We start from the raw sequence: 24,651 nt of genomic DNA, 5'->3' as shown, positions 1-24,651 counted from the left end.
TAATTATAATATTATTTATTACGAAATACTACTTTTATACAGACATCAAACTTTTGCTGTTTCTTTTTCGATTTCCTCTGTGTTTGTAACAGAAATCTTCAAGGCTTGACTTTTCTTTTTCTATATCCAATTTTCTCCAACTTCATTATTTTTCAATTTTCAAGCCATATGGCTCTCGGTTCCCTGTCTCTTTGTGTTTTGAACTTTAGTCCACCTTTTTTTTCTTACTAACCCTTTTCAGTTTGTACCTCTGCCAGCTTTTAGGCTTCCAGCACACTTGGTTAAATTCCCACTTTAAAAGATTTGTAGACATTTTTCCCTATTGTTCCAGCTGAAGGATGTTGTGTTTGGAAATATTTTTTCATTGAAGATTTTCTTCAGTTCAAATTTTTTAAAGAACTTTTGTTCAGCCAATGTTCAGATGGCTCATGTGTGTCGAATCTGTGATTTTGCTTTTTTTTTTTTTCACAAAACAAAACGGATGAATAAGTATCCTCCGTTTACAGGGATCCTATACTTCTATTTGCTCTTCTCACCTTTAGTCTGTTTATTTTCAGGGTGTATCCTAACACATTTGTGGTGATGTGTTAAGTTTTATATTTCTTGTATGGTTGGTTTAACCATAAATTATTCTGGTGAGATAATCACTACATGGGTTAACAGCCTGTTTTACTGTTTACATGGCATAAATTGCTCGCTCTTGCTTTTTACAGTTCAATGACCAACTCATTAGTCCCAAGCAATTTGTAGACTTGGCAGGAAAAGCCACTCTGAAGGATTGGAAGAGAGCCATCAGAGTGGGAGGGGTTATGCTCAGGTAAGCTTATGAAACATTAAAGAAACATCTGTCTTCCTCTTAACCTCATTATTTTGTCCTTCTTGTGGTGACTGCCATGTTTAATAGTTAAATGCACATCAGTGTCTTGTGTAATGCTTTTAAAAGTATTCACACCCCTACTTTCTAAATGTGTTCTTTTAATCTTTACTATTATAGACTAGCAAAAGCAATAGGAGTAAATCTAAAGGATTTTGTTGTATATTGTATATTTAGCCCCCATTTTACTCTGACACCCTTCAATAAAATCTGTTTCAATTGGTTGCCTTCAAAAGTGAGTTAGTAACTGATCGGTTTGAGTGTAATTTGATCCCAGGACAACTATTAGGTTTAAACTCCACAAATCTGGCCTTGGTATGGCGACATTCCCACTTTGACACATGCAGACGGCAACATCAAGCTGTGGGAACGTTTTGCTTCCGTATGGAAAGGGAAGCTGGTTTACATTAGCTAAGAGGCTACGAAAAAATGTAAGAATGGTACAGAGGTTCACTTTCCAGCAGGACAATGACACTAAAAAGCCAAAGCTAGGATGCAATAGTTTATATCAAAGAATATTCATTATATGAAATAGTCTAGTCAAGTTTAGTCCTAAATGCAAGTAAAAGTTTGTAATGTGAATTTCTTTTTTCAGTTTCCAACCAGTCTGAACTCAAACTGGGCTATTTTGCAATGTGTGGTTCTAGACCAAATTTAACAGGAAGGCCAGGATGGGGCCGGAGGTTTATCATAGGGACACAAAATAAAAGAATGAAACGCAAACATCAGGATAATAGCCAGTTCTTTAATATTTGAAGGGGGCGAAAGAGAAAAAACTGTTACCTAATCCTAAAATAACTGAAGTGCAACACCTTAATTTTAAATCATCCTTAAAGGAGATAGCCACAAATTTAATTCCTCCAGGTGGCGATGCTACCCTGTTAGTTAGCAAACTTTTAAGTTAACTGATGGATACATGTATAAAATACATATATATATATATTTTTACATTTCTTCTTTTTTACAGTCTCTCTGTGGATTTATTTTTTTATTGATTGTTTTGATGAAAAAGTTGTAGCTATGACCTTTAAAAGAAAAGAAAAACATAAAAGCATATTCATAAGGAATTGATTATGTATTTATATTTCTTCACTACACGCCCCTATCTAGAGCATCATTTAGTGAATTTATGGCTTTAAATCTAGGGAAAGCGACTGATAAGACAATATTCCCACACAGTATTGACTTTAGGAGTTATATACACACACACACACCCACAGGATCACTTTGTCAGTTACATAGTTTTTAATTACAAACGATATTTAATTAACATTAAACATATCCTTGCTACTTTGTGTAGCTTTATCACATAAAAACCCAACAAGTCTGTGGTTGAATTGAGACACAATGTAAAGAATTTCAAAGAGGTTTGAATAAGTTCACCATTCAGGTCGTCAGAAAGCACTACAGGATCTTTTTATGTAAGATCCATCTGCACGTCTCTGTCTCAGTGTCTATCTACATTCCAGGGGTGGTGGGTAATCAGAAGTGTGATGATAGCAGGATCAAATGGCTAACATATAAGCCTTCAAGCGGCACTTCTCACCTTTTTATCGTGTTTGCACTTGCTGTTGGTGTTGCTGGGAGGCAACACGTAAAACCCAACAGGCGGTATCAGCTCTTTTCATCTTCATTCCCCCAGAGACCTGACCGACAAGCTTTTGCATCAAACAAAATAGTGAGACCAAAAGTCCCTCATGCAACTGGAAAAGCTAAAAAAATGTGTTTTCTCAAACATATTTTTGTAACCCGCCTGTTTTCCGTTTGCAGGAAAATGATGGACTCTGGCCAGATAGATTTCTACCAGCATAAGTCCATGTGCAGCAACACCTGCCGCAGCACCAAGTTTGATGTGCTGATGAACAGCACGCGGCCCTCTCCAGGGACCTTGGTGGAACCGAGCTTGTTGTGTTCGGCTCTCGAGCCTGTTGGAGGACAGCTGCCTGCTGTGACAGGTAGATTACAGTTGGCATTTAAAGTTTGCAGTTTTTATAGCAGCCACATATGCTTAACCTACTGCTAAAGGTTTGAAAAATTATGCAAAAAAGTTTGAAACCTTTAAAGGTTTTTTAAGGCAAAAAAAAAATTAATTCTGCATAAACATGATATATGTAGATCTATAATAACTAGATATATATCCCATGTTCCCATTTAAGGAGAAACGGGTGATGCAGATATTGTAGAGGAGAATTTGGAGAAAATGTTTATTGCAGCAACAAAGCAAAGAAATGGTTCAACACAACATGTAAGCTCAACAGAAATCAATGGGGATCCTTCTAAGATGAAGAGGACTGACAAACTCTGTAAATAAAAGATTAAATTATGTGTGTTAATCCAATGTTTATGTTCATTTAGTCCCTTGGTTTTCACCTGCTGGCCTCAATAACGCCATATGCTCTTTTTATTCTCTGGTTCAGTGTATTTTGGTGCAGATTATAGGTGTTATCATTACTTCTACTGATAAAATATAACGAAAAACATGCATAATTTAAAAGGTAATTGACACTATCTTTGGGAGGTTAATTTTATTCAGAAAATCATTGAAATTGAACCTGTCTGAAAACATGAAGCAGGATCCAAGTTATCAGAGAGCAACACAAGCTGCCATAGCTGGAAGAAGTTAGAAAGAGATGAGAAAAAGTCAGTGAGGTTTATTATTAAAAAGTTTTGGTTTCTTATGTTTTTAGGATCTAAACAACCCACAGTGAGAAACATTATCCCCAAATAGAGACAAGACGCATCATGCTTAAAATTCCTCGGAGCAATTAACTTATACCAAATCACTCCTAGAGGTCACATAACAACCTAAAAAAACATCTAATTCACTACAGGCCTTACCTGCCTCAGCGGAATGCACCGTTTATTGTTTAACATTAAAACAAGGAGCAGGGTAATGGGAGCTATGGGAGCATTTCAGGTCCCAACTCACTTCTGAGCAAGTCACAGATTTGCTAAAAAAGCAAAGCAAAACAGAAAGTCCTTGATAATCCTTAAGACCATTCAGAAAATAGGACTGATGAGACAAATGTTGAACTGTTTATAGAATGTGAATGCTGTTAAACTGTTGTATAAAGCTTATACAGCATTTCAGAAAAAGCATATAATCGGATCAGGAGTTGAATATGGTGTAGGCCGTGCTCAGTGACCCAGACGACTTTGCATTATTGGTTGAATCATTCTGCTTCCACTAGGAAAGGAGAAAGTCCAGCAAGCAGTGCATCTCAGATCTTAAGCTAAGGTGCACTTGGATTATAACAGAGTACAATGATCCAAAACACAACAGCAAGTCCACTTCTGTACAGCATTAAACAGTTTGGGTGGCCTAGTTCAAGTCCAGGTTTAATCTGACAATAATAATAATAATTTAACTTTATTTATCTCACACTGCAGACATTTACCTCTGCATTTAATCCATCCCCTTGGGGAGCAGTGGCCTGCGATCATGGGGCGCCTGGGGAGCAGTGTGGGGTTAAGGGTCTTGCTCAGGGACCCAGAGTGGAGGCTGTGGGGATCAAACCGGGTACTTGCAATCTTCTCAGAGCACAAGCGCACTGCTCTAACCCACTAGGCCATCACTTCATTTTGATCACTATTAGAGAACTGTAGCAGCATCCTGTGATGATCAAGTGTTTATAAAAAACATCATTTAAAGGCTTTTATGCAAATTTGACCAATAATTCTGGAAGGTGCCTTATTTCTAATTTTGTAAAAATGAAGTTTTTTTCCCCACTATTCCAAAAAGATAATTTTTCAAGAAAAGAGATCTGTTACAGGACAACTAGTTATAAAGATTGACAAAACTTTTGTCTACCGATTGCTCTGGTCTAGCTTCGGGCAACCACAAAAGGTTTGACCTCCCTAACCCAGCCAGCCAGCGAACCTCTGAATCGGCAGTTGTGGGACGATTCTGACGACTTGCCCTTAAAAAGTTGCTGACCACAGTCAGGGAAACAGTCATGTCCATTTATAAAGCCGCCAACAGCAGCTGACATTTCCAGCTCTGGCCTTTTTACTTGCGATAGCAGCAGCTTTGATTGAAAGACTTTTAAAGGTGACCTAATGAGGCACTGTTCCAGGTGGAGCTAAGTCAGTAAAACAACCCGACAACGACCATGATGATGATGCCCTGAAAGGCAGGTTGAAGCACCTCGCTCTAGATGCAGTCTTGCTTGTCACTGAGTTTCAAGTAGATAACTCTCAGCAAGCTAATCAGCCTCTTGCTCTCTTCTTCAAATCTCCTGAAATGTGCTTCACTCTAGTTTATATTCCCCTCATGAAGAAATAAATTAAACAAACTTAGAAATGTAAATGGGAACTGGAACACTTTCAAATATTTTACCACCGTGACAGAAGTTTAAGCAAACATCAGTGGGCATACATTCATTTCCTCTTAGATAACACATCTCACATGCTTTGCACCTCTTCTCTTCAACGTATCTCCTGGTTGTATCAGTTTTGTGCCAAATTCAAGTTATATTTCATTCCCCTTCAAATCCGTCCTGCCCTCCTTTCTGTCTTCCCAGAGCTTCTCTATCCTAACCCATTTCCTCCTCTTTCCTCTTAACATCTGTCGCCTATCTAACAGCCTCTCTCCTCCACTTCTTTTTAAATGGTTTCATCCATCTATGACATCAAGCTCTATCTTTTCATATGTTTTTACTTGAAATCTCAGACCCAGATGTCCCCTTCTTTCTCCTTCACAGCATATTTTTCACAGATAACATTAATCTTTACCATATTTCTTTACAGTTGTTTTTTGGCAACCCACACTGGAATTCATATCCTCATCTATATCAAATCTATTCCGGTGCATTTATGGCTTTATCTCATCTCTCTGTTCCCACTTTTAAACCTTCTAATGGAGAAAAAAAACCAACAAAACTCTCATATACATCCTGTAACTGATCCTCTCTAGACGAAGTGATGAGTCTTTGGCGAGGCGTAGCAGAATCTGGGCTGATTGGCGACGTACTGTCTGGTCTCTACTCCAAACTGGTGACCGCTCTTAAAGGTGTGGAGCTTCGCAGTGAGAAGGATAGCCTGCAGGAGACAGGTAAGTTCCTCAAGAGTGTGAAAAGATTAATATATAAAATTTTTGTCACATTGTATCTACATAGAAAACACAGCAGATAAGTGATAGAAAACTTTGAATCAATTTGACTGTATGATCTGGTTGAACTGTAAAGTGCCTTGAGATGACATGTGTTGTGAATTGGTGCTATATAAATAAAGTGAATTGAAATTGAATTGAATAAGTCAAAGGCAAGGCTGTAGAAAAAAATGGGAGCAAGGGTAGGTTAAAAACAATGTATTAAGCTTTTAACGCTTTATTGGACACTAATCATCCGTCACCATCCATCAAAGCCCAGCCCCAAACATAATCAGACATAAGGGTCCGCTCATACAGACAAGTAGAGCATCAGAGGCAAGAAGCTGATGGTAACTCTGGAGGAGCTGTGGAGACATATACCCCATTTACACTACCATTTTGAAACCGTGCCGAGAGCGGTGTGAATACGGTAACCAAGATAACTGTTGAGTGTAAATGGACACAACCGAACCGCACTAAATCTAGTACTAGTTCAACAGTAGGGCTTGGCGCCAGTGTTGCCAGATGGGGCGGCTTTCATTTTGATTTTGAGGGTAAAAATTGCTTTGGGCGGATGGAGATAATTTGGGCTGATTCAGAGTCAGATTGGCGGTTTTTGAGTTTCCACCAGACTGTCCACCAGTCATTCATCATTACTGGTTCATAGAAAAGCCTCCCTGACCTTTCTCCATCACTGATTAGCTAATATCATCTGCAACAGTGTTTACAACAAAGAACTTGTGCGGCGGTGCCACTAATTGTGCTAGTTTTAGCATCAGGTGGATCTGGTGTGATAAACCTCTCGCTGATTATCGATGCGTTCTGTTGGAAGATGAATCTTTTATAGATGCTGGAGGAAACCACTGCTTTCAGGATTTTGTGCTTGGTGTATTTAAACTCCTCACCCTCCCTATATCCAGTGCAACAGTTGAAAAAGCTTTTTCACAAGTCCTTTAATCGCATGGGCCTGCCGCTCCTGTCAAGGTTGATGAATGTGTGAACTGGATTAATACGGAATCAATGGACATCAGCAACATTTCATCCTCTCCAGCAGTTATTGGGGAGGTTTCATTCCACCGTGTACTGATCACAAATCACAATGGATTGTATTATAGTTCATCTGAGTAAAAGTTTAGCATTCAGATGTTCAATATTCCAGCCAACAATCTAATAAGCATTAAAGGTAAGAATTCAAAATCAACTATAATAAATTAAATTATTTCAGTTATGTAAAAATAAGCTTAGCATATTTGTGTGTGCACACTGTTTGTCTTCTAAATGTAAAAAGAGGAGTAGTCTGCGTGGTTATGAATCGATCTGCAAGCATGTTAGTAGATTTTCTTGGATTGGGTAGTACTGGCCTAGTGGTTAGGGCTTGGAATCCCGAGGCTCTGAGTTTAAGCCCCACTCCCACAGCCTGCAACTCTGGGACTTTGAGCAAGACTCTTAACCCCACACTTCTCCCTGGGCACCGCACAATGGCAGCCCAGTGCTCTCAAAGGGGATGCGTTAAATGCAGAGGTAAATTTCTCCAATGTGAGATCAATAAAGTTCAATTATTAAAAAAAACATTATTATGAATTGCAGCATTTTGACCTGTAGTGTTGAATTAAGTTGTACTGAAGGTGAGGAACTGAGCTTGGCACGGTTAACTGATCCAAACTCGGTCCGAATGGATCGGTTTCAGAGGTTTAGAGCTCTGGTAGAAGATTCTCTTGTTGAAGGTTTAAAACTCTGGATCGGTGGCAAGGCAAGAAGAAAACCATTGTTAATGGAAAGCCACGAGAAGCTCTGTTAGCGTTGTAGGAAAATGGTTAACATGTGGAAAGAGATGCTGTAGTTGAATAAAGAAACTGAACTGTTACTTTTTTATGTTTGTCAATAAACTATATCTCCGCATCAACTTTAAGAACTTCCCAAATGCCCCACAATGAAAGATGGTGGCAGGATTATGCTGTCGGAGATGCTTTTATGTGGGGGGACAGAGAAGACGGTTATAAATGATGAGAAGACTGATAGAGGTAAAAGAACAGGAAAACATTTTAGAGAAGCAGAGGTTCATCTTTAATCAGAATAATGATGGTAAACTTAATGACTAGAAGCTACAATAAAGATTTAGTTTAACAGTTTTAACTGGATTGGCCTAATTAAAGTCCAGTATCAAGACAATTTTCAATCTGTGGCTGGAAAAACTATTGTTCTTGCTTCCTTTTTGTTCCAGTCTGACTATGAAAAAAATCTTCAGCCAGACAGACCTGCAGCTGTAATTGCAGCATAAAGCAAACACTGGAAATCTATGTTTCATTTTCATGTGGTTTCAAAATGTTGTTACCCGTAAAAATCCCAATAAAAAAACAAAAAGATTTGCAATTCCAGTATGACAAAATAAAGAATAAAAAGGTTCAGTGGGGATGAATAATTTTGCAGTCATTATAATTTTTAGGCCATTATAGGAATAGAAAGGTCTGCTTAAAAAAAGTTAGCTCATCATTGTTAAAATAATTGATTGGTGAATAAATTGTTCATCTTAGACGATTGTGTACAATAAAAAAAAAGATTACTCTTCATTATTTTTTCTTACTGTTTTGTTTTGTTAGATGCTCTTATACTTAACTCCCTGTGTGAAATGTTTGGGCTTCTGGACTCCGTGAAACAAGCTCTGGCCCTCAGGTGCACCCAGAACCAAGAGAGTAACATCCATCACGGTGTGTACGGTGGGAACGCTGCCAGATCCAATACACAGCTCACACATTGATGCCCCCAGTGGATTGTACTAACTGTTATCTTGTTTTATATAGTGCTGGAAGAAGTCTCAGAGGAACACCAGAAGCAGAGCTGCAATCAAAGAAGATCTTATAAAATTTCATCCTTGAAACACCTCCGACCTCACGGTCAGAGCCAGCAGAAAAGATGCGTGCACAACCTGCTGTCGAATGAAAGGACGAATACAGTGATCTATCCCCTTCCTTTTACTGGCTTATCTGCTTCATCTCACGCTCAGGTCTGCAGCCATTTCTCTGCCCCCGCTGGCCAGAGTCACCTTCTTGGAGCCGGCAGGACAGACGGAGTGAGCCAAAGTGGCAACAAGAAAAAAGATACCTCTGGAAAGAACAAAGGGACGAAACAGAAAACGGAGCTTCTTGTTTGAGATGGTCTGACTAGATATGAGGAGGCGAAAAGCTCACATGACACTGAGAAGCTTAAGTAGATTCTAGCAGCCCTTACTGAGAGGAAATGAAGAGACTGAATAAAGAGCTGCAGCAAAGACTCCACACTCTGCTTTTATGATGTGAAACAAACTTCCCTGATTAGGAGGTATTCTGGCTGTTAGCATCTTTAGATGTATGGTAGGTATGCAAATCAGTCTGCACAGAAGGTCTAAAAATTCCCTAAAAAATATCCAGAAGAGTGTCTTACCGGAGGTTCTAACCTTCCCAGCTAAAAAATTAAGTAATAAAAATGTATTGGCTGTCTGATCTATAATGTGCATTGCTTTTACCCTGATATATTGTTTTTCCATTCAAGTCTATTCATTTTTATTTGCTCGAATTCACATCAAGCATAATTTCAACTACGGTAATTTTACTCGACAAATAACTTAGGGTCCAGTGAATCTTAAATGATCTATAAAACATACAAAGAATCTAACCCTATATTCTACTGAAGATCCTTTCACATTGACTTATTTAGTCCAAAGTGTAATGCAGTACTACTAATTCACTTTATTATTTTAAGCACTGTTGGTAACAAGTTAAATAGTGCTTTTAGTTGCATTGCACTCCCTGTTTTGCACTGTTCACAATTTTGCAGTAATCCCTTATCATTAGCAAGCAAGTCGGTGACAATGGAGCAGACCCATTCTCTATAAACAGGAAGAAACATGTGACAGAACCTAGCCGGAATAAGTGGTGGCCAACTGGGGGTTTTGGAAGAGTGTAATCAGCTAACCAGCTGTGCTTTCTGAGGATAGAAAAACAACAATTTTAGAACGTTTCACCTATAGATGACTAAGAAGTACTTAGGTTTACTGTTTCAGACTAAACTATTTTTATACCATTTTTAAGCATAATTTTTGGCACGCATCATATGGTGATTGCATAATACACTCATTGATGAGCTATAATACATTAATTCATAATTTTCTATACCCTATTTATTAGCCATCTATAAGGGGATCCCAAAACAGAAGCATAATCGGAGGGTTGTCTACCAGAAAAAGAAGACACTAAGAAAATGCAATTAGTGTTTTGAAATAAAGCTATGTTAAGCATTATAATGGACATTTATTATTGTAAGGATTAGGTGTTTGGTTGGTTGGTGGGTGGGGAGTACCATGCTGTTTTCAAGTAGTTAACTGAGACTGCTAAAAATATTACTTGTCTGTTGTAACACTACCACTCTTTTCTCTTCTTTTGTCATAAACCAAATATTACTAAATGGTTAGTTTACAGAGAACACTGTATACTTTTTATATATGTAATTTAAAAACCAATTTTGTTTGTGTTGTAAATTTGCTGCAAATGTTTGCACTATTTGAATTGGAGGAAATCTTAAATCCAAAGACTGACTTGGTGTTTATTGAGGGCTAAAAGTACCACTTAATCAATAAATTAAATATTAAATAACATGAAAAGTAAATAAATAATAAAAATAAAAGAAAAGATATTTTTGGATGGATGGATATTTTTTAAATACATGAATTAAACAAAGATTTCTTGTTTTAAATATTTTTGTCAAACTATGGGGTGTATTTTCATCATTTATTCTTTGTGGTACGTGCAGAGTGAAATCATGGGTTTGAATATTGGTTTTACCACACAGGTTATATTGACTAAAACAGTGGTAGCCCTTCTTACACTAATCTTTGAGACTGATGGGTAACATAAATAAATTACAAAATAATACAAGTATGTCATTACCTAATGACTCTTTGATTACTTAAATGTACATTAGATACAGGTACTCACAATATAATAGAGGTTGATTTATTTTAATGTCTATTGAATAAATCATATTTTATAGGTTTTTAATTTTTAAATAAATCATACTTTAAAGTAAAAATTTAAGGATTCACTTGTGTTGTTATTTATCGCTTTACAAATAATTTTGAACTTTAGATCAAATCAGTTAATGTGCATCCGAGATTCCCTGAAGAAAAGGCTTTATCACATCTTTTGCATGTAGTCTATACCTCCCTGCTTTAGTGTGTGTTTAGTTTCCAGTTGTTAGTTATAACAAAATAATAAAATCCAAATAAAGATAAAAACTGGCTTTCAAAAAGACCAATTACACCTAGAATGATCTCATCGGATAATGATCATATTTTGAATCGGAATCAAATGTAGTGTTAGAGTTTTTTTAAGGAGCTAACTTCACACGCCTCCGGCTATTGATTCTTTTATCGTCAGGCAGCTGATGAGTGTTGCAAATGCTGATGGACTTATTGACAGCCCACACAGCAAAAGAGCTAAAGGCAGGTAAACAATGAATAATACATGCAGGTCAATTTTATTTGTACTATACTGTTCTTTTTATTTTAAAAGCTTTGACTTTACTTCACTTCCACTTCTTTTCTCTGATTTAAATACACCCCCTCCTAAGACATAAGCTACAGTGTAATTTAGCTCAAATAAATTACCCTTTCTGATCCATAATTTACACCTTATTTGTACCTCCACTAACCCTACTAACGCAGATGTCATGTTGCCTAAGGAGACGCTTTTTTCCATATAACTATACCCCCCCCTCCTTTTTTTTTCCAGTGCTGTTTTCCTGTTTTTGTTCAGCGCAGCTCTGCATGCCCAGGCTGCGAGATAGACACTGATGGTGTTGAAATTGACAACTTCTCTCAGAACTGTGATGATATGTTATTACACATTGGCATGTGGCACAGCCTGTCCAGATGTAGGTGTTTGTCCGGGGTTATGAGTGGCAGTCGATAAAGCGTCTGATAAAATGACTATCATCACGGCGCATCTCTGCTGACACCTGTCCTGCCGTTTGAATTTAGCAGTGTTTTGCAACATCACATTACTGCACATTAAAATACGTTGCAGCAAAATGCATTCCGGTCAAAACACTTCTTTTGTTTTAATAAATGTCCTTTAAATGCGTGTCTGTCACATGTAAAGCAGGTGTAATAACAGGTTTTTACTTGACATTGTGTTGTTCTCTTTCCATTAATCAAATTACTCTGAGTGCGATGGTTTGTTAATTCAGGTCTTACAATATTAGAGTCAATTAATGGTGAACACCTTTAATTTAATTTTCAGCTGTAATGTCCACACATTGCAGCTAATTAAAAGATGTATAGCCAGTTTAACTGAGTCACAGTTAAATGCGTTATCCCAAGGAGAAGTGGCTCTGATGGTCATTTTGTTTTTTGCAATAAGTTAGCATGGAGAGCTTAGAGAAAATGTTTTACCCTTAACATTTTGTTTTTTACTAATTTTGCTATCATGTCACTTAGACGTTTCAAATCAACAAACATTTTTAGTCAGGATTTTAGAGATTTAACGGGAACAGAACAGAAAGCGTTCAAAAACCAACCTGGACAATTGCCCATTTTGTTACATTTGCATTTACTTTTCATTAATCCCATTTTTTTTTATTTGTTTTACTCGCCACACCCAGCTCTCATTTCTAATAGACCTATTAAATCCAGAAGTCACTGAAATAGAAACCATCTGGCTAGATATAGCAAGATAATACATCTCAGAGATAAATACATCAGGCGCCTAGGAAAAGAAATTCAACATCATTTGAGAAAAACGTTATAGACGTTTAATTAATCAGCTGTCATGGATCAAAGGTGCTCTTCCAAAATTCATCAAGAGGCCATAAAAAGATGTAGAACAACATTTGAAGTACTTCAGGCTTTCACTTTCATTGATTTACAAATATTCAGGATTCATCCTCCGTATGAAACACCAATGGTTGTTTTGGTTCACTTGGATTAGGTTTATTTAATAGACAATCTCTCTTAACAAATGAAATCATTATTTAAGTAAGAATTTAGGATGGAAATATAATCCCAGCTCGTTTAGGTTTGAACTTCTATCAAAAGTAAGCTTTTGTCTCAGCACCTGATTACACCAGGGTTGTGTTCAGTTCAGTTCAGTTTAAGGGGAGATCTTGACACAAGAACAGTTTGCGCAGCTGGAAAGGTCACTCAGACAGGAAGACTCTTTGTTCTGGTTCAGTTTGTTGTATGTCTGAAGGTTGACTCACTTCACATTTGAAACTGAGACATACACAAAGAACAAAGTCAGTGAAAAAGGAAAAAAAAACTTTGCTGAAACTTTATATAGTCCTAGATCAAAACAACAATAATTAGCTATCATCACTGGAAATCAAGAGGGACATTAGAGCGAAGTATGAATGGGCTGGATAGGATTTCTTACTCTGAGGTTATGAACTAATAGCTGCATCTGTATCAGCTGTGGGGAAGAGAGTCCTAATGGGGACTTGATCATCCAATCAGAAATAGACAAATAATAATAATAAAAAAAAAATTCTGTTGTTATTTTCTGTAACATTATTTAGACTATTTTGCAGAAAATAATGTAAACTGTAAACAACCAATAAAAGATTTTAGATAGTTTTCTGCATGCAGAAATAGTTTTATATTTAGGTTTCCAACTAAGATTCCATTAAAGCAAATTCACTCTCTGCTTATAACAAGTTCAAATCAAACTAATCATTGGTCATTTTTAAAAATCATTTCCATTTTCTGACTGAATAAAATCAATTTAGAGACTTTTATTTATGCAAAACACTTCAAGATCAAAAACAAGGTCACAGTTTCAAGGAAAAGTAAAAACGTTGGGGCTGACTGAGCTTTTTTTGTGGTTGTACCACAGCTTTGGAATTAGCTTTGCATCTATACATGAACTTGGTCTTATCCAATCAAAGTTCAAAGTTCACAGATTATTATTACTCCTTACTTGTTATTATTTCATCTACCTTGTTTCTAACCAAATTTTATGTTTTTGTTTTCTATTTGTGTGTGTTTGTTATTTATTGTATTTGTCAAGCACTTTTGTTTTCATTGTTAATATAGAAGAGGTTATACTAATAAATGAGTTATTAATTTACTAGAAAAAACAGATAACTTGATATTGATATGAAGACCTTTGTTAAAATCTCAAATGCACTATATTTTCTTGATTACATGCATCACAACACCACTGTCCATTCTCATACACAATTTGCGCAACAAGCCAATGACACACCAGACAAGCTTGCAAAGATGTGTCAGATCACGCACTTTGAAATAATTATTACATTTGTGCCATATGTTTGCATTTGGTTTGTGCACATTCCATTAGATCCAAAAGTGATTTCTGCAGTCCAACATTTCAAGGACTTAATAACACAAACAGCTGTTGGTAGAGATGGAGAAAAGTAACCCCATCAAATGCAAATTTAATACCCGCAACATGTCAACCCTCCTAATTTATGGAGAAATATGCCTTGCAGCTGTCATTGGAAGTTGCAAAGGTATGTATACTTGCCATATCTGAGAGAATATAAAACTCATTCTGGCTGTAAACTAAACATAAATAAAGGATATTAAAAAAAATTTGACTTTTTGGACTTTACAATATTCAGTACAAATTTTTTATTATTTAAATGTATACAATTTTTAACAAGCTCTGTTAAGGTAAAAAAAAAAAACCTAATCCATGTTATTATAATGAGGTTATTATAAAGACTGACATTATGAAATATTGTACAAAATGCCTCGGTGTCAGCCACATGTTAATATTTATGGCTAAAAATGTCACCCAGAGCCTTGGTGTAATGATCCTGCAATAGACAGCATGGGTTTTGCTGTTATTATTATAAGTTAGGGTTGCAGCATTAACCAAATGACAGGACAGGACATGTTTTGCTACCCAGTCTGGTATGACTTGTCTGACATCTCTACAAAAAAAAAAAAAAAAAAAATTGAGAAAATGTAAATGAATCTGTCACTATACAATTAATAATCATTAAATCAATGTGATATAAATGATGAAAAACACATTGTTTGTCATTGCTATTTCTACAGGGAAAGGTGTCTAATTGAAAATAATTCTAATGGGAAGATTTTAGGCAGGACTCCAGCTGTAGTTCATTTAAAAATGCTGCTGTTTGCCGTCACTGTCCTGCAGTTGTCGGAAATCACAAGTACATAGAAACCTGCTGTTACTGCTAACTGAACATTTCAGCCACCTTTTCTGCTTTATTTGATCTGAATTTATCTCAGATGTCGGGCCTTTACTGTCTAAGGCATTCACACTGATTCACATTTTCCACAGTTGGAGACAGAACAGCTTCATTGGCTTTTTGTGGTTTACCAACAGAGAGTGCAAGCATACTGAAGGTTTTACAACTAAAAATCTCAACAAACATGGAATGCAATTGTATTGAAGCCCCTTTATTCAGATACTCCTACATAAAACATAGAACCTCCAATGATCACTAAATTTCTGCTGCGTGTTGTTAGATCTTATATTGAGTACTACTGTGAGGTTTGTGTTGTATGTTAAACATTACCAAATGCATATTGGGGCTTCAGTTTTGGAAAAACTAAATACTCTCAATGGTCATTTATTCTCAGTCTAAAAGCAGGGGTATAATGATAATGCAACATGTATTTTTTTCTTTATTCCTGTTTTTAGGGGCTGAATTTGATCATATCTTTAACTGCATGAAGCCGCTTTATTATGGAAGTGCAGGATATTAGAAAACCTCACAACAGAAATAGTGTGTGAATATTATGATGATGATATAATTTCTGATAAATACTTTACACCTAAATTCCTCTTTCCATTCTTTTCATGTATGTTTTTAAAAGTCGGTAAGCTTTAGCTTTTATTGCAACAGATGCTCTCCCTGGACTCTATCCAACTGGCTAGATGTTACATTACCATGTTAAATGCAAATTGCTTGATTATAAATTAACCAATAATTATTCTAAATACACTGATATAGCAAATAAGATATGTTAACAATATGTTGTGCAGCCTTACATTACCTCAAAGAGTAAGATACATCTCCTCCGATATGCTTATTGTAAATACAGGAGCTCCCCAAGGAGGTGTGACCTCTACTGTGTTGGTCTTTTTTTTTTTGTTATTCTTCCCAGCGAGCTGCTACTTGTGAATCCATATTGCTATTTGTATAAGTATGCAGATGACCTGGTGCTTGTTGGTCTTTTGCAATTGATTTAGAAGTGGAAGATAGAAACAGACTGTCCAGAATAGCAGCATGGCTAATGAGATAATTGGTCCTAAGCAAAGAATGCTGGGAGATATGTGCAAACAAAACAAACAAAAAGCTCACCACCATCACCAAATTGTGGGTGACCCAGGTCAACCCCCCCCCCCCCCACACACACACACACACACATACACACACATACAATCCCATTTGGTGAATCTACTCCCAACTGGAAGGAGATTTAGAGCATCCAGAGCCAACTACAATAACGTTTCTCAATTGACCAATATCTATGATCTTAATGGGCTTTTTCGTTTAGTGTTTAGTATCTCCTGGGCCTTGTTTTTTTTTTCTTTTTTCTATTAACCAACATTACAAAATAAAGACACATTTTCTTATACGTGGTAAATAAAGCTGAACTTCATTTACTGTAAGGTTGATACTTTCATCTAATTTGTGTAATTTCTGAATATGATCTCAAGAAGCAACTCTTCTCGATGTGTATCTAGAAACCGGGTCCTGCCTGCAAATCTGAAGGGCGCTTATTTTCTTCCTTTTCTTTTTTTGAAATCATATATCTATTAGTCTAAATGGCCCAGTCAAAGTCTAGACTTAAATTAACCTTACGGGATCTTCACAGACACTTTGCATCTAAATTTGACTGTGGGAGAAAAAAGAACCCTTAGTTTTGTGGCTATATCTGCAATAGGTAGGCTTTGTTGCAAAGAGATTTATATTAGCAAAAACTGATATTTCTTCCACTTCACAAAACAATCAACGATTATGGTTGTGACATGACATAATGTGAAGAAACATATGAATACTTTAGAAATGTGCTGAAATGTAGTGGAGAACTAAAATGACCAGAGTCATGCTCCCAAAGAAAAAGACAAATATTTTTTTTTAATCCCACCCCTGAATGAAGCAGAACCAAATAAGATTTATTTAGCCCCCAATCTAATGGGAAGCTGTCATTTCAGTGGCCGGCCACTTGGAGGCGCCCGACTCATGCTTTGAATGGAAAAGTTGAAGTGTAGGGAGCGAAAGTGGGCTTGGGAAAGCAAATTTCTCTCCTCAACTGTTTACCCTGACGTCAGTTTGCAGAAGTAGCTCTGCCCTGTCTCACTCCAGTGTCTCGGAAACTCAGTTAAGAAACAAAACTGAGGGAAATAGATGGGCTCTGCTTTGCTCTCTGCCGCCTTCCTGGACCTGACGGAGTGAATGAAATGACCTGTTCTTTCCATGTAAAGTGGACTAAAACATCTACGCGATGAACACCTGCGCCTTTCTGCTCATTTTAAGTGTCCAGATCTACGCTGATGGCATCGAGGGGCCAACAGGTAAGACTGATGCAGATCTGAAGCGAAGCTGGGAAGTTTTTATTTGATTTTTATTCACATGCGTAAAGTCCAGAGAGGAGAAGCGGAGCGCGTCTGGTGAAAGATGACAACTTTGTGCCAAAAAACATCCTGCCTTTATCTATGGGGTTTTGTATGAATAAAACTTATTTATTATACTAAACCTAATCACATGTGTGCATCTTTATAAAAGCTGGGAAATGTTAGTTATTTAGAAATGCGTGCGGCTGAGCGCGCAGATTTTTCCCCAAAGCAAAACAATCCACCGCATCTATCTGACCTGCACCCTGTAAATTCCCCAGGGATACTAAAAATATTTGATTTGCATGGGCAAAATTAAACTAACTGAGAGAGAGAGAAAGTATTAAGTGCGAAGAATATATGAGTCAATACTTGCAAGTCTCTCAAATCCCCCCACATCCTGAATCATAGACTAAAAAGCTGAAGACTTTCCAGGCTGGAATCAGGTTGCATGGTTGATTCAGTGACTCCATAAAAGTTTGACATCCCACTGTGGGTTGTTGCATAGGAATCGTCATTGATTATATAAACCAAAATCTTTCTTTTTCTGTAGAGAAGTTTATCCCATCCTTTCCCAAAGCTGCACATTTCCTTCTCCAAAGGTGATCACAAAAGAAAAACAAGATAACATAGAACCAGTGGAGGTTCCAGCATTTATTGCACCCTGTGCAAGCCCCTCCCTTATGCTCCCATCACCTCCCTTTTGCAAAAACCAGTAGCTTTTTATTACACAATATGACAGATCCATTAAAGACAAAAATGTACCTGCTTGAGCTACATATACATGTAGAGTGAGCTCATGTAAAAGTCATTTTCTGATGCAGTTTTCTATAGTGATACATTTGATCTGATCTAAAACATGGACTCCCTTTTTTCTTCTACCCCCTACTAATTTTATTATTTATGCATTTTTAATTTCACATGTACATATTTATTAACCCTGGATCTACTGATTTGTTCAGCCGACATTTTACTAACTCCTATGATGTAAAAATGAGGGAGATCATCGTGTTTATAAAAAAACTGAATAGATATATAAGTAGAAATTTAGTTCAAATTTGATATGTCAAATGTAATGTTTTGTGTTTTCTGATCAGGTTTTAGGCATCTCTTAAAAGTAGAATATTTGATTTATATTTGATTATTCTGAATTACTCCAGAGTGAATAAAAAGACTGAAAAGGCTGTTATTTTATTATCTAATTAGAGAGTTTAAATCGAATACTAAAAACACCATTTTAGTTGCTTTGTGCCACTGCATGCTGCCCACCAACAAAATTCTACTTAGGGCAGTAAGCCATCCTGACCTTTAGATTCAGTTTGTGGTCCCAATTGCTGTTAAGGCTGTCATACACCAACCAGCACACTATTGAAGTCTATATGTTATTTTTTCCCAGCTTTTATTGTTATTACCACTGTCACAAGTACAGAGCAATGAAATGAATTCTCAGGGACGCAGAGTGCAGTCTGTGGAGTCCCAGATCTATGCCCTAACCACTAGGCCGCCACTCCCCCAGTTATTATATGTGCCACCTTTCTGTAAATGAACCATTAATGAAAGTTTAACCCCGAAATGTTTCTTATGAATCGCACAAAGTGGAGTGATTTGTTAGTGGTTAGAGAGCATTTGTGGCCTGGAGAGACACCAGAACCTGGTTACCTCAGGCTATCCTTCTGCTTCCTTAAGCAAGAGCCTTAAAGGGATAGTGCGTAATAAATTTGGCATTTCACTAGCAAAAATCAGAGTTTGCTTTAATAAAAATGTTTTCTACGAATGTCTAATGAAATCATATCGAAAATGAAAGTGTTTTCATATTTTGGAATTAGTAGATTATTAATAGATAGGAGTAGAGCATCTAATGGGAGATGCCATTTTGTGTCACCATTTTTGATCAGTGTAGCTGAAAGGGGACAAAGTTGTCGGCCTTATACATTTGACCTGGATGTAAAGATGTGTTGTTGGTGCCAGAGGACTTGAAAACAAGCAATAGAGGACCATCTGTACTCTTTGTCCAGTGAGACGCAAGAGAATCAACCAAAACAAGAAAACAAATTAATAAACGAGAAAAAGCCTCAGCGCAACTTTTACCAAACGGGAGACAATTTATATGAGAGCTGAGCTTCAAAACCGACACATATGTTGCAAGTTTTCTGCTGGACAGTTTAGGTAAATCAGTATAATGATAAGGTTTATTTTAGCTTTATGTTAGAAACAGAAATATAGTACTGTAAGAAATGAAATGAGAGTTAGATATAAAAATCTGTAAAGTTGTGGTGACTGGGGCCTTTTAAGGAGGTTAAAGTAATACACCGCTATATTGCTATGAGTTTGCTGTGCACTGTTGGTCAGCTGCCTGAAAAAGGACTTTTGACTACAAAAAAATTATACACCCTTAACATCAAGCTATAACATCATTCACAGACTATGAATATTTTCCACAGTATTTGTAATTCTGTCATTGGTAAATCTTCTAAAATAATAGAATAACCTAAATTATTTGAAATTTGTAATGAATAAACCTTTAAAGTGAATCTAAATGTATGTTTTCATCAACATAATGATGAACTTATAATTGTGGCATCTACCTTCTGGGCCCCCTGCTTTCCTGAAGAGCCCTGAGAAAGCCTTCATTGCTGATTTCTTGGTCTGGCTCTTGGTCAGCAGCCTCTGGTTTCCTGGGGTTGTGGGGAGAGAGAGAGGATTTTTTTCCTTTTTATTCATTTCATTTCATGTTATTGATTAAACTCTGGCATTTCAGGCTTTTTCTGTATTGGTCTTTGATCTAGTGTTTCAGCTGGATAAAATCTTTTCAAGATTCAAATCAGTCTGGGAGGTGGACAAAGTGGCTGAAAATAAACATATGGGAAACCTTCTCACTGTCATTCAAATTCATGTATTCACCCTCGGCTCTTTCCACTAAATTCAGTCTGGTATTTGCTCCGAGCTCAATGTCGCCTCTTTAGCCAGAACACTGATATGATCTGGGGCTGGTTTTTCTTGCACACATCCCAAAGCTAAAACAAGTAGAGAACACAGAGATGAAACAATGGGAATAAGGCATTACATTTGCACCGCAGGATGCTTTAACAATGCAACGCCTCTGATCAACACCTTTGGATGAAGATCCACCTCATATGCCGTTGTTAAACTCAGGCCTGTTCTTGTATTTCATTAGCGAGGATTCTCTATAAGCCTAACTGAAGCGGTAATATGAGGAAATCAGTGGAGTACATCATTAAGAGGAATGGGATGAAACATATGACGGATTAAATCACACACACAGGTAATTAAAAGAGCTCAATGGAACAGTAACGCTCCACCACTCAACCCTTTGTCTGAGTGTCTGTCAACAAATATTTACATGCTGTTTGGTGTTCCGTTTGCGAGCCTCGCAGTCAGAGCCATTGCCTTCCCATTAGCCATTAATAGTCACCGTTGGCAGGTGTTGAGGCTTTTTGTCTCTCTCCCCCCCACCTTGTCTGCCTGCATCTCAGTCTGATGGAAAACAAATGAAGTGGCAGAAATGTGGTCTTGATTCCCACTAGACAACACCCTAACCCTGAAAGCTGCATAGTGGGCTGTTTGGGACTCTTTAGCCGTATCACCTGCTCTGATACACACACTGCCTTCTATAACATTGTCATGTTAGAATCCTTAATGGAAATGTATTTCATTGGGCTTAAAGGATGCACAGATATGAAAATCTTCTATGCCCAATACCAATATTGGCTGATAACTTGTATTTACTGATATTTTGTATTATACATTTCCAAATCCTTTGTACACAGGAAAACATTTGTGACATTGCTTTTGCTATATCACAATCTCCGTCACATCACAGTCCCTATTAAGCATCATACATCACTAAATCACGCATGTCCTGCTTCCTAATCTCTGGTGATAAAAAGAAAAAACCCACAGTGGCATACTGCCACCACCGGCTTCATCTTGTTCATTGGCTTTATTATTGTTTTTTCATTGTTGTGGTTGAAATATCACTCAAAATCCCACAAAATACATAGAGGTTTGTGGTTGCAGTGTGAGAAAAAATTCAAAAAGTTCAAGGGCTTGTGAAAAGTTTCTAAAGGCGTTGTGGGTATTACTTTCATATCATTCTTTGCTGTTGAGTTCAGGGCATTTGATATTTTGTAGAAGTCTAGCTGTCGCTTCTCGGCTTTAAGATATGGAGGCTCTTACCTCCACTCGACAGACTGCAAGGTGAAGGATAAAAGAAAAAAAAACATTTGCTCTGATAAAATTTTTTATAAAGGTGCAGTTTTTGGTGTTTTCAATGGACTCTGTGTTCTGAACCTTATCTGACACTTTTATGCTTCTTTATTCTTCTTTTAGGGCTCTTACAGCTGTTTGCACACCGACCATCTTCTCTATTAACTTTGAAGAATGTCAACTGAGTGGTATAATTACCTTGTGACTGATGACTCATTTCCAAGATAGATCTAAATTTAAGGCAGAATGTCCTTTCTGCCCATTCAGGTGAATGAGAGATACCACTTGGACTGAGATGAAAAGGGCTGGCTGAAGCATGGCGTGAAAAGGCTAACACTGAAGGACCTTGGGTTTACACTGTAGAACATTTCATATTTATCTGGAACAAGCATATGAGCATTTAGATATTGAGAAATGATTAAAAAAATCATTAAAGGCATAAGAAAAAAAAATACAGGAACGGGTCTCTAAATAAAAGTTTTTTTTTCATGTTTCATTTAATGTATATGTAGCCAGAAATAGCTGCATTGCACCTCTTCCTGGACAAGTAAGCCTGCTGTAGCTGTGCAAAATAGGATTGAGGGAGGGACTTATTATTGATTTGCAATAAGATTTAGCTTTTTTGTTTGTCTTAAAATTTATATTAAATCTGTTTTAGCTGCAGATATAAATCTAAAGAGAGTCTTACTTCATACATCAAAATGCTGCCAGGTTGCTAAAAACCATTATCTATGTTGTAAAATGTTAAAAAATACAAATTGAACGTAATTGATCTTACAATGGAGAAATGAACTCTCTGCATTTTAACCCATCCCCTTGGAGAGCAGTGTGCTGCCAGTGAAGCAGTGTGGGGTTAAGTGTCTTGCTCAGAGACCCAGAGTGCAGGCTGTGGGGATCAAACCGGTTACCTGCAACCTTCTCAGGGCATAAGCGCGCTGCTCTAACCACTAGGCCAACAATCCCCCACAAGAAATATATACAATAGCAGATATTCGTATTGACTTTGACGCTGTTTATTCTGCTCTGTTTTTATTGGGGTGCCATTCGGTTCTTGCCACTTTTTGTCTGGTAGTGATTTGGACTTGCTAAGAACTGGAAAGGCGTGATGATCGAGTTAGATCAAGGTTTTGAGGATCTAACAAAGCAGATCAATTGTTTTGTCATATTTAAGTCTGATTTAAGCACAGTCCTTTTATAAGGGCATGTTTGGCACCATCACTTTGGTTTTCTGTACTTTTTCATTGTGTGTCAAAAAACTACAATATTGCAAAAATACACTTAAGTTCATTGTCTTTGTTAGAACATGTCTTAAAAGTGTAGCTTTAAAATCTGTATTCAACCTTTTAGAATATCAGTTTATACTTGATCAAGTTTGATACAGTTAGACAATACCAAAAATATCTCTCTATCTAGATTTAACATTTTATTCTCCATACTGGATTTCATAAAGAAGACGTTCTCTTGAGGCACATACATTTTTTACACCAGGAAATGGAGAAAAAAATAATTTAACATTTTTTTCCCCTTTTTTTTGCCTTTAGGCAACTTCCCTATTCGTCAGCAGGAAATCCACAGCAAGCTGTTAATTATGCCGGCAGACATGGTCATGCTCGTAGCTTATTATTTTAAAACTGCCTTAATGTTAATAAAAAGCCAAGTTTATATTTTATTTCACTACGTGGTGATAAACTTTCAATGCCTGTTTTTTTGTTCAGTCAGACAGGTTAGTTTTTGGAGCTTGCTACAAAAATGTTTTCATAAATTCTTGTCCTTAAAATGATGCCTGGTTTTAAACCTCTCCTGACCTTCCCTGCACGCTAAATTCTCACAGTATTTGCTCACAAACATTATCATTATCCATCTTGTCCTGCTCGCGCTTTAGCCATTTTAAGATCCAAAACTGGCCAGCCAATCACGATGCAGCATTATAATTTAAAATGAACATGTCAGGAGGACACACATGTAGCTGCTGGTATGATATTTGTTTGGGGTTTCCCATGGCGTGTGCCGCTTTCATTTGTTTCTGCTATTGGCTAAAGTCAAACTTTGGAAGGCAGGCACTTGGTGTCGTTTCCAATCAGCTCGTAATGTTCTGTTGATGCACCTCCTTTCTCCGAGCGGATTAGATGGGAGCAATCCCAGATTGACAATATGAAATAGTGTGCTACACATAGTAAATCTGGCTTCCCAGGTTATATCTCTCCTATCCTATTTCTGTGACTTAAAAAAAATAATAAAAATCACCAAATGTGCTTTTATGTCTCTTTTTTTTTAAAGGCTGATGCTTTTGTGCATTCATTTGAGCAACATTGCAATTTTTTTTTAATGAGAAATAACGGAGTTATTGCTTCCTGAAATAAAAGAGAATGGGACCAATTCCAGGTTATGGTCTAAAAAACCACATAGCACAACTCATTTACTGCTATCTTATAAAAGGGTGTTAAAAATGTGGATAGGTTTGAGATTTTATATCTCTAAAAACACAGAACTTGCTGCAAACAGCAATTCTTTTCCAATGATTTTAATGTCTGCACTCCTGGCAATTTATGTGATGACAACTAAATAAATAGGAATAATAATAATAATGATAAAACAATCACCCTTTTTCATTTTTTAATGTTAATCAATATAATCAATAAAGTAAATAGAATTTAGGAACCAGAAAATGAACACATTAACAAATGATTTGAAAGCACAGATACATTCAGCAGACTCTCTTTATAAGAGCAGCTTTATTTATTGGGGTTGTTAAAAACAATTTATAAGAAATATTTTTCACATTCATACTATTAAAATCTGCTGCTGAACCAATTTAGATGTGTGTTTAGCAGAGTGTTATTATTGTGACATTATTCATCTAATGTTGGCTATTT

The 24,651-nt window shown here is 36.8% G+C and overlaps 2 protein-coding genes across 6 annotated transcripts in view; both read left to right on the top strand.

The window, feature by feature from the left end:
* Positions 1 to 9,395, top strand: part of LOC107091658 (glucocorticoid modulatory element-binding protein 1-like) — a 14,085-nt gene extending 4,690 nt beyond the window's left edge. Inside the window, exons 5-10 of one of the 2 annotated variants that reach the window (XM_015385714.1) lie at positions 714 to 817; positions 2,645 to 2,829; positions 5,790 to 5,927; positions 8,561 to 8,668; positions 8,762 to 8,854; positions 8,965 to 9,395. In XM_015385714.1, the coding sequence (XP_015241200.1) occupies positions 714 to 817; positions 2,645 to 2,829; positions 5,790 to 5,927; positions 8,561 to 8,668; positions 8,762 to 8,854; positions 8,965 to 9,125 (789 nt within the window). In that variant the 3' untranslated portion in view covers positions 9,126 to 9,395. Of the gene's footprint in view, positions 1 to 713; positions 818 to 2,644; positions 2,830 to 5,789; positions 5,928 to 8,560; positions 8,669 to 8,761 lie in introns of both variants that reach the window. The other variant, XM_015385713.1, reaches the window with a different exon arrangement.
* A 7,874-nt stretch (positions 9,396 to 17,269) lies between these two features.
* ptpru (protein tyrosine phosphatase, receptor type U) overlaps positions 17,270 to 24,651 on the top strand; it is a 267,582-nt gene continuing 260,200 nt past the window's right edge. For all 4 annotated transcript variants that reach the window (XM_015385720.1, XM_015385719.1, XM_015385718.1 and 1 more), the window contains exon 1: positions 17,270 to 17,512. In XM_015385720.1, coding sequence (XP_015241206.1) covers positions 17,443 to 17,512 — 70 coding nt within the window. In that variant the 5' untranslated portion in view covers positions 17,270 to 17,442. The remainder of the gene's footprint in view (positions 17,513 to 24,651) is intronic.

This window comes from Cyprinodon variegatus, unplaced genomic scaffold (genome assembly GCF_000732505.1).
Source record: "Cyprinodon variegatus isolate N-32 unplaced genomic scaffold, C_variegatus-1.0 Scaffold346, whole genome shotgun sequence".
NCBI classification, from domain to species: domain Eukaryota; kingdom Metazoa; phylum Chordata; class Actinopteri; order Cyprinodontiformes; family Cyprinodontidae; genus Cyprinodon; species Cyprinodon variegatus.
This window is presented reverse-complemented; position numbering and strand designations above follow the sequence as displayed.